This window comes from Acipenser ruthenus, chromosome 4 (assembly GCF_902713425.1).
Source record: "Acipenser ruthenus chromosome 4, fAciRut3.2 maternal haplotype, whole genome shotgun sequence".
NCBI lineage: Eukaryota > Metazoa > Chordata > Actinopteri > Acipenseriformes > Acipenseridae > Acipenser > Acipenser ruthenus.
The window spans coordinates 77099660-77110576 of NC_081192.1; the positions used below are offsets into that span (position 1 = coordinate 77099660).

At 35.5% G+C, this 10917-nt stretch overlaps 1 protein-coding gene across 2 annotated transcripts in view; it reads left to right on the top strand.

The window, feature by feature from the left end:
* LOC117399833 (serine/threonine-protein kinase DCLK3-like) overlaps nt 1-9394 on the top strand; it is a 32723-nt gene extending 23329 nt beyond the window's left edge. For both annotated transcript variants that reach the window (XM_033999238.3, XM_059022839.1), the window contains exon 5: nt 881-9394. In XM_033999238.3, the coding sequence (XP_033855129.3) occupies nt 881-1074 (194 nt within the window). In that variant the 3' untranslated portion in view covers nt 1075-9394. The remainder of the gene's footprint in view (nt 1-880) is intronic.
* The last annotated feature ends 1523 nt before the right edge of the window (nt 9395-10917 follow it).

The following is a 10917-nucleotide window of genomic DNA, read 5'->3' on the forward strand; positions in this document are numbered from 1 at the left end:
AACGAAAATAAATACACAACAGTTCTTGTTCAATTGTGTGTTAGTGAAGATTTTTGTACATAAAGATCGTCATGGTTTCATATATTTTTACTTTAAAATTAAAAAATATATATTGTAATGACCCGGACAATTGCTTTGTTGTATGACTTGTCTGTTCAATTTGTCTCATCTGTCTTTCATGTTACATGTATTGTAAGGGGAATGGGTCACACCATTACTTAGCATGGGAAGGGGGAGTGAATGAGTGAGCAGAATGTGTGTTGCTGTTTTCTGGGGTTGCAGTGCATGGATGTGATTGGTTCATGAGCCGCATAGCGGCGGGAAACGACAGGAGGTTATATAATAAGGGGGTGCATGAGCCTGGGGACTGGAGACAGTCCAGCGCTGAACTTGAAGGAGAAACTGTGGGTGTGACTGAGCAAGCGTGTGAGCTGTGACCGGAGAGAATATGCAGTGAAAGTGCCAAGACTAAAACATAAGGTTATTATTTTGGTACCGTGAATTCCGGCCCCTGACAGGTATTCTCTGTAGTTTCAAGTAAAACAAACATTTTGAGAATTCAACACCATCTCCCTGAGTACTACTTCCTAAACATGAAAACGTTACAATAAATGAACGGATTAAGCTTATTATGATAGTTTGCAAAATCAGATGAAAGATTTCAATACAATCGGGATAATACATAATCATTATTTACAAAATCGTGTTCATCTCATTACTTGTTAAAAACTGTAACTGTAAGCCTACTGCTGGACTACTTGCAAATGTTGTAAAATGGAAAACTTTGCCAGTCTCCTTTTACAAAGGTCATTTTAAAGATTCCTGATTTCTACCCAGCCATTTCTTACACTAATCCTCACTTTGTCATATTTCACTGCAGGTGCCAAAGACCTGATCAGCAAGCTGCTGGTGGTTGATGAGCACAAGCGGTACACTGCTCTGCAGGTCCTGCAGCACCCCTGGGTGCGATCGGGGGGCAAGATGAACAGCCGCAACCTGCAGAGAGAGGTGACGATGAACATTCAGCGGCACTTCAAGAACCGCTGCAGGAGAGAGCACGCTGCTGAGCAGTAGTCATTGTTCTGATGCTTTCGGATTCATGGTCAATTATTCCACTGTTTATTCCGAACCCCATCTTGATAACTCTGTGTACTATATAATGCTAGGTGTATTGGTGCATACCGGGAAATGCAAGACTCCTGTCTGGTAATTATGTGATTTGTTAAAAGGATGCTTTTATATCACATATCTATGTTTTCCTAATATTACATTTCTTACTTTCTTAAATTCTTATCATGTGGGTTCTGTGCGATTCTGTATTATCGTACCTGCTAAGATCTATTTTTGCCATGCTTACTAAGTATTTCAGCAAGAATTGCTTCTCAAAAGACTCCTAAATGCTGATTGTGGGACAGAGGTGGGGAAGAATATTAACATTACCCTTTGCATTGAAGCCTGTTAGTAAAGAATTTAGGCACTGAAGCTTGTGCAACACTGATATGCTTCCCCACATCACTTCCCCACACTCAGCCTTGATCAGCCTTTTCAGAAGCAAGGGAATAGCAAGTTCAGAAATCATGGCAAATAATTATCTAAGCAGAAATAACAATATAGAATCATACAGACACGTATAATAGGATATTATAGAAATAAGACAGTACAGATTAAGAAAATGTAAATTATATTAAGTATCCTATTAATAACTTGTATTGAATCAACAATAAACTAATACAAGCTTGACTATAAGTGTGTGCAAAAGCTTGTATTCGTACTTAGAATTGCCTTTACGAATACTTTATTGACAGGTATTCAATAAATTCATTCATTAATGTGATGATTTCAAAACAAGAAAATGTGTCCTCCCTCACGTTTACAATCGGGTACTACTGAAAAGTAATTTACAGCCTTGGTACACCAGTATGGCAATAACAATGTCAGTGCCCCGGGTGAGAGGAAAATGCTCTTCTATTCGGCTTTTAAAACACTCAGTGTGGAAGTCACTTGCCATTCACTGGTACTCAATGGTAAACGTCAGGAAGGACAGCTTTCTTGTTCTTGTCGATATGCTTCGGACACCAGACCTTGAAAATCGAGTGATGCGAGCTGTTTCACTCAACGTTTTTCCTTCTTTATGCAAGTCAAGGTTGTTATAATAATAGAAAACACTAGTGGAATCTTTGAGTAAATTGTTGATGCTCATAATGCATCAGAATAGAAAAATGCAACATGTCTAAGACTTTTGCACAGCAGTGTATATATTTACTATCAAGTTTTAGCATAGACATTGTATATTTTGGGAAGATTTACAAAGTTTCTCTTCTTCCAGATTAGATTTTTCTAGTAAAATGGTTTAATATGCTTGCTTTCATGTAAACAGCTGTAAAGTACATCTTGGTGCGTGTATGGAATATCAACAGCACACCTGTTGTTCCCCTGCAACATTCTGCACCCAGTGGATGTAAGAAACGCAACACTGTCCCAAGTGTTATTTCATACTGTTGTATTTATTGCCTCCAGTAGGGGCGTCGTTTATGGCGAATGGTTAGACTGTGCTTTACCAGATGTACTTAGAAATTAGACATATTTCTGAGTGCTCTATTGAGGCCAAGGGGTACTTTAACTTCTGAAAGTGACCAGGATGTAAAAATTGGAACAGCAAATTATACAAAGTGGCAACAAAACAAAAAACAAGAAGAATGCATTACTTAATATAAAAGTTCATGCCCATACCAAGATTACCTTTAAGGAGCAGGAGCATATAATGAGTTTGTTTTGACACTGCAATGCAAAGGGACTGAGGTAACTACAGGGTATTTATTTTAAATAATTTTAAAATGTGTTAGTTTAGATTGAATGACTAGGATAGTAACAAAGGGCAACTGGCTATGTTGTAAATATTGTAAGTTATCTGTACAGAATGCAATAATGTTGTAGATGTAAAGAGTTTAGTTTTTGTACAAATAGATATCTGCACCCACCTCTATAATACATCATGTGCACAATGCTTTATGCTTTATTTTCCACGTTTTCAACATATGTCTAATGTGCACCCTCCTAAATTAAATACATTTTATCATTACATTGTTCTGATGTGTGTTTAATCAGTTAAACATATTATATACTTGTTTGTCCTACCCTTATAAATGTTTACCATCGCACAGTAATTTTTCTCATGCTTTTCCCACAGTTATATTATGCATTTATCATAGCTTACCATGGCTTAGTTTTAAATATGCTTTAACATACCTCTCTGGGCTTTACAGTGCTTACCTGTGCTTTAACATGCTTTACTCTGTTGAATTGTATTAGGGTATTTCCGTAATACCACATTACTGAACTTAAAAAGCTATTTTAGGTACCCCCAACAAGTATTAGGCTGGTAGAAGGAAATACTTGCTTTATTATAGAATTATATATCATCTATTATTTTGAAAACCCTTTTAAACAAACACTAAATTGTACCTTTAAACTTTAACCAATCTTTAATACAACAAAAAGCAAAATACACCATTTCTAGTAATTTAACAAATAATCTTTATAAAAATAAATAAATAAATAAACTTGTTGATTTAGTTAGATGTAAGGTTTAATTATATGTAAGGTAGAGAATTTAGTCATATGTAAGGCAAAGTCTTTCATTTCTTACATTTAAAATATTGATTCGTTATTGTCATTTACAATTATAATTAAGATAAGAATGACTGAACTTAAACAGTATTATATGTAGTGATTCTGAAAGCACACATGCGTAAGAAGAGATTAACATTAGACATGTTAAAATGGTCACTAGCATTAAAACAATTGTTTGATTATCAGCCATATTACCTTCCCATTGGTAGTCATGTTGGGCATATCTCAGCACAATGTCTCACTAAGTGCTTGCATGTGCTCTCAATTACAAACAGATAAACAAGCTTGCATGCTGTGTAAAATGACCTCCTATGTCTACATTCTATACTTCCTCTTTTCTCAACGTAGTTGTTTACACAGAACATTGCTTTCATCACATTCTTGCCATATGATATTCCACAACTTGCTTTGCAATCTTGAGTTCAATCAAAGTCTACCCTCTTCGGACGGATATACTCTCATTTCTAATTCACCTTAAATGTCAAATCACAACACTTGGTTCCTTTTTCCTTGTCTGCATTCTTAATATAGTTGTTTGCTATGCAGACAAAATCTCTTTTCCTATGAAGACAACTTATCTCTGGTAAATTCAGTTTCCTTCAATAATTTCTTAATTTCTAACCCTACAAACTTATTTCATTTAAAGTATTTGTTCATGACAAAAGTATTGGCACCTCTTCTTTAGTATTTTATATGTCCTCCTTTTGCTTTTATTACGGCTTTCAGACATTTATGCTCATTTATAACCTGTTTGTTACATCTTGTTGGTGAAATCTGTCTTACATATTTCCTTCAGTTCAGACAGATTGGATACACAATGCTTGACTACATGTTTTTCAGATCAGTCCAAAGCATTTCTATTGGATTGAGATCTGGTGATTGGGAAGGTCATTCCAGAATCGTTTTCTTCAAGAACATAGTTGACTTAGTTGTATGCTTTGGGTCGTTGTCGTGTCAGAAGATAAACTGCCTGCCAATCAGTCTAAGATGTTATCATTGTACTTTGCAGAATCTTTTGATACATAGCTGCATTCATTTGGTCTTCAATCACTTGGTCTCTAGTCCCTGAATTACTAAAACACCCCTATATCACGATCGAACCACTTCCATGTCTCACTGTAGGTACAAGGTTTTCTTCATTGAAGGCTTTCCCTTGTTTCTCTTGATGCATAGTTCACACACCCTAGTCTCTGTAAGTCGCCTTGGATAAAGGCATCTGCTAAATAAACAAATAATAATAACATACTATTGTCGGTTTTTGGAGAAAAGTTATATTTTGGTCTCACTGGACCACAGAATTTTGTTAAAGAATACTTTAGATTCCAGTTTATATTTCTTGGCACATTTAAGATGGTTTGTTTTATGAATGTCCTTTAAAAGTGGATTGCAGGGAGGTCTACATGCTTACAATTCTTCAGTGTTCAGATGTCTTTGTACAGTTCTTTCACGCACTATTATGTCTGGTGCTTCTACATTTTCTTTAAGTCCTTGGCTTTTAATCTTGAATGTTTTTTAGCTGCTTGGATGATTCTCCTACCTCCTGTACCCATAAACTTCTTTGGAGGTCCACTTCTTTCAAGGTTTCAGTTTAATTTGTTATGTGGCACTTCTTGCTTATTGCTGATTGTTCATTTTGGTATTCCATATGTCTTTAATACTGCTGTGTAGCTATTTCCTTTGTTGTAGTCTGCTACAAGTGCTTTTCTCAAATGTGATTCCAGCTGCTTTGTTTTGACCATCATCTGGTTTGTTGCCAAAAGGTTTTTCTTCAATATATTTTGGAAATAACTACAACTTGTTTGGCTATAGACTTTGTAATGCAGCTTAATTATGGTGTAATGGTTTTCAATCAATTAACAGATCGTTTAATTGGTTCTATACATTTTTTACAGACCTTTAATGTAAAGGTGCCAATTATTTTGTCTTGTACAAACATTTGAAATGCCTTAAGTTATTTTTTTTTACAAAGATTGTTTGTTAAACTACTAGAAATTGTGTATTTTGGTCTTTGTCATATTAATTAGTGGCTAATGTTCACTAAATGCTTGCATTTAATGTATTTTCTTGAATGATTTTACATTAAGTATAGGGGGCAAATACTTTTTTTTGTGACTATATTTATTCCCAATCCAATTAAATTCTAGTAATTGTAACTACATAGCATTCTCAAAAACACAGCTAAAAAAATATAAGACTTAATGGCAATACGTGTAGTTACAGATAGTTCCCAACATTGCAGTAGATTGACGGCGATGGCTACTTGAACCGCATGGATTCTTATCTTAACTGCTTATAATAAATTAAAACATATCCTAGACTCCTGGTGAGTGCAATGACAAGCAGGGCCGGAGGGTGGCACCCGATAATCAGGGACTCTGCTTTGACTGTCTTAGGGCTTTATCACCTAACAGACCACAGATGGAGCTACTGTAGCTCAACTGATCAAAATACTCAATTTCAAGGGTCATACTGTAAGGTTAACAAAAACAATTGCATTTTATACAGAAATTAAAACTACTAAAATCTAATACAAAATTACATGTCCTGGTCATTTAGTATAATACAACCAGTTTGCAAAATTAGATTATATATCTATGTCTAAATACGTACTGGCTATTTAACATGATATTTAAATACAATAGAGATGTGTTTCAACTGTTTTAACAATTTGAAAATCCCTTCTCAATAAAAATTGAATAATTGATGGTATACTACTGTTTCGTTTATGCAATCTGCATGACTTGGTAATCATGGGCATTTTGTGAAACTAAAATGTATTATAAACGAAGACATAACACAAACTGACGGACAGTGATCATTTCTATTTAAAAAGTATTCAAAATAGTTTTAAAGCAACCTGTTTCTGCATGTAATCTGCAAGTTATTAAAAATTAGATAATATATATTGAATGCAATGATTATAAAATCTTCAGCTGTTGAATATATATATTTTTTGTTGCATTGGATAAACTGAAAATAAAAATACACAATGCTATATTTTATTTGTTCCCTTAGGTCTTGACATCTGGCATATCGTATGCTTTCTTCAGAGTGTAGGAAATAGAATATATAATGTACTTCAAATATAAAAATCAAGAAATCGCTCTCCAAAATCCAGACCAGGATGTAACATTCTTATAATTTACTCATCTTCAGCAACAAGCAGACTGTGTGGATGTGTGTGGAAGGGAATGTTATGGCACTGAATTAAAATGTTTCTGTTGTATACAGTTCTACATGCTGCACACTTGTTATTGTGAGTGGTTGAGTGTTTATTGAAGGCTATTAAAATATATTCACCAAAGTGCCTACATGCCTAGGCTCTCAACAAACTGTTGCATAGATCCCATTAATTAGGGGCTCATTTTATCAACCTATTCCCTGACAGGATTTGCTACAGTTGTATTTTAGATCATTTTACAGAACTGCTGAATCCTTTTGGATTGCATTTTTATGTTACACGTGACAACACAAGCAATTAAAAAAAAAAAAATCAATAACAATAATAAGATTAATGATGAGACCGAAGGTGGAGTATCCATGTGCCCAGAAGCCCAAGATACAATTACAAGCTTTTCACTTTATTGCACTTTGGAGTACTTTATTTGTTATTATTAGTTGTACTAGCCATTTACAATAGCGTGAAAGAGTAGCACATTTGGCCATTTCCCTTCCCTTGTTTTTTGTAATGCTTTTGTTTTGCCACTAAACATTCTTTTGTTTTTGTGAAGTCTGTTTGGTTACTGTAGTAAATTGAACTTTCATATTTGTGTCGGGTTAAATACCTGTCTTTGTTACTGTACTGGTATTTGATGAATTTTCCTGTTTTCTCCATTTTCTTCCAACTTTTACAAAAAGTTTTAGCACATTTATATCACTTTTTTCTTTTTTCTTGTGTTAGTATTTTCCTGATTTTCAACAAACATGTCTGTTTTTATCAGTAACATTTTGAAATCTGGTCGTCACTTTCATTAAACTGCCAGTTTGTGTGCTGTGGTGAAGTCAGTTAAGATGCCCACGCGACCTGTACACAACAAACTGTATAATCTTACAGCTGCCTCTACATAGTAAGACTGTAAACTCCGGGAGTTCTAATATAATCTATAGGGCTGTAAGCGACTACTACTGATTATAATAATAATAATAACACAACTTGGCAATTATGTGTTAATGATTAGAAAAATGTTTTATTAATTTTAATATAAGACATTGATAAAATGTAAAATTTGAAAAAAGGGCTCACTAGATATACTTCAATACGTATGGTGTTTTTTACATGAGGCGCATGTTATACAACAATTTAAACAAAGGTTGATCCGCCATACCTGTTATACAGGGTGTGAGTTACAGGCTAAAAATTACAGTAAGTTGTTAATGGGGAAATCGCTAAATAGCCACCTGATGGCCATTTACAATCAGATCAGATAAACACCCATGCAAGAAATGGCAAGAAAGTGATCACTCTTTGAATATCATTTATTAATCTCTGATTTGGGTTTACAAATCAATTATTCATCAGGTTGTCTCTAAACAGTTCTTCGTAAAATATTTATGAGACATTTGGTTTCTTTTCATTTGTCAAATAATTGGTCTGGAGCACACAGCTTCAATGAGGCCATGACAGCTCAACTCTGGGTTCTAAAGGGCCTCATTTATAATTTACACCATTTAATGAACTACTGTAGCATTTGATTGAAATCCACCCTAACACTTCAGAAATTAATAAGCAAAGGAATACCTTATGGTAACACACACACAATATATGAGTACTTGTGTATACACAATATATAGAGGATACTGAAATATCATTCGAGCTATTCTTTTTTTATTCACTGCAGGAGAATGTCCCAATAAACCATAAGACCCTCCTAAGTATATAGTTAAAATAAATAGCAATAAAATAATGATTGGGCATGGATTCATTTCGAACCCTGTTTATGGTCTCTTCACAATCGTCTTTTTAGATAGAACCTTGTGCTGAGTCTGTCAATTTGCAGCCTCCCTTTTGTTTCCTACCATTACCGGTGTTAATGAAGGGGCTACAGGCTGCTTCAGGGTCCAAATCAAAACAACAATAGAAATCTGAAATTATTTCAGACATTTTAAAGCGATTAAAACATATCGGTGGCAATACTGTTTGAACTACTGAAGCGCAGCTCCGTCCTGAATTTCAGCAGCACAGCACTGGATTGAAATGTAAGCAAAGACACATTTGAAACTTGTCTTTTCACTGTACTTCGCTTAGTCCTACGATGTCCCACTTGATTCTTTCAAGTTCTTCTTCTAACTCTTGAAGTCTTGCTCAATCTGAAAGAGATCTGCAGTTGTACGTGGCCAGGGTCAGTGTTCTGTGGCAGCCTAAAATCGTAACCCGTTGATTCTTAGCACCCTCTGCCTTCATGCCTACCCGGCCGCTGCCTTGGTCAACAGTTATCCAGCCTCCGGGGAATGAGGGCCATGCTTTTGTCTGTGCTCTCATCATGGGGGGTTGGCTATAATTCACCACGCTGGCCAGGCAGGTTGGTGAGTGCCCCTTCCACTTTGGCCGAGAATGTTACTCGAGCTTTCACAGCATGGTGGAACCTGCCAGAGTGAGGGGACCCTACTTTACTTTGTCTTGAACCTGTTGTCACCCTCCTGCCACAGGCAGTGGAAGTTGGACTTTAGGAGGGAGCCCTAATATATATACGCTGCTGTGCAAAAGTCTTAGACATGTTGCACTGTTCTACTCTGATGCATTATGAGCATCAACAATTTACTCAAAGCCTCCACTAGTGTTTTCTACTATTATACCAACCTTATAACAACCAGAAGGCACAGGTGTTGTTGTCCTTCCATCAACAGTCCAAAGCACCTTTGACCATTGTTCCATAGTCCAATTTCTGTGTTCTTGTGCATATTTTAACCTTTTAACAGAAGTATTCTTCCTGCAACACATCCTTTAAGTCCTGATTTCAAGTGACCTTTGTACTGTTGATGGATGGACAACACCTGTGCCTTCTGCCAGTTCAATTCAACGCTTGTCTTCTTTCTATTTTGTAAGGATATTATCTTCAAGTATTGCTCATCCATATTAGACAGCTTTCTAGTTTTTCCAGTCCTGAGTTTATCAATAAAAGATGATGTTTCTCTGTATTTGTTGATTATGCTTTGGATACCACACCTTGAAAATCATGATGCAAGTTACTTCACTCACTGTTTTTCCTTCTTTATGCAAGTCAAGGTTGTTATAGTAGCAGAAAACACTAGTGGAGGCTTTGAGTAAAGTATTCACTTTACATAAGTATTCACCCCCTACCAATAATGTCACATTTTGTTGAATTACAAATAATTTATACACAGTTTTTCAAACAAACTTTTTTTATTCAAAGCTGTAGTGGTTAAACTGAACACTATTATATGAGGAGGAGGTTAAATGTCAGCAAATCTTGCAAAGAAAATGTACAAAATGAAATTTACTGGTTGGATAAGTATTCAATTTATGCAGTATTATCATGTCCAGCGCTGAACGATCGAAAGTTTCACTTAAGACAAACTGTTCATTATTGGAGAAATCTTAGGGACGAAAGCAGTCAGAATTATGTTGTCAAAGAGCTCAAGTTTAAAAAGAAGCAGTCGCTGAAGAAGTCGTCTAACGCTCTGTCCACATTAGAGCAAAAAAAAAATCAAAAACAGAGATCTAAACCAATTTACCTGAACCCTAGCCCAACAGTGTTAGAGCGTCCAGATTGCCGTAATGAAACCGGGTTAGTTTAACCCAGCTGTTGTTGAAAAAACACTTTGCTGGATGACTGTATGCCAGAAACCACTGTAATGTATACACGTTCTTCGTTCTTTTTTCCACCTCCAAAATGTTATTGTTTATTTTCATTGAACACAGGAGCAGAACGGAGGAGCTATGAGAAAGTACCTAAGTAATCAAAAGGGGAATAATTCGTATGGGGGAAAAAATGCCCATGCCATAGTAAATAAATGAGATGGGCATTTTCACAAAGGGAAAATCTGGGGCGGATAAGATGTTCTTTAACTTGATTTAAAAGTCGAAATAAAGGCTTTTAACTTGCTAATATGTGATGTGATCTAAGCTTTATTTAAAAAGTGTCTTGGACAAATTTTAAGTTTTGTGTACTACAGTACATTAGCATATCTGACTGTACCAATGGAATATGACAAGAATAAATCCTCCTGTATTTTGATTCAGGCTAATCTTTATTCTCATCTCATGTAACCAGGGGGATTAAGGCAACATACTACCGCAAAGCACTAGGGGATATCGAAGGATACTGT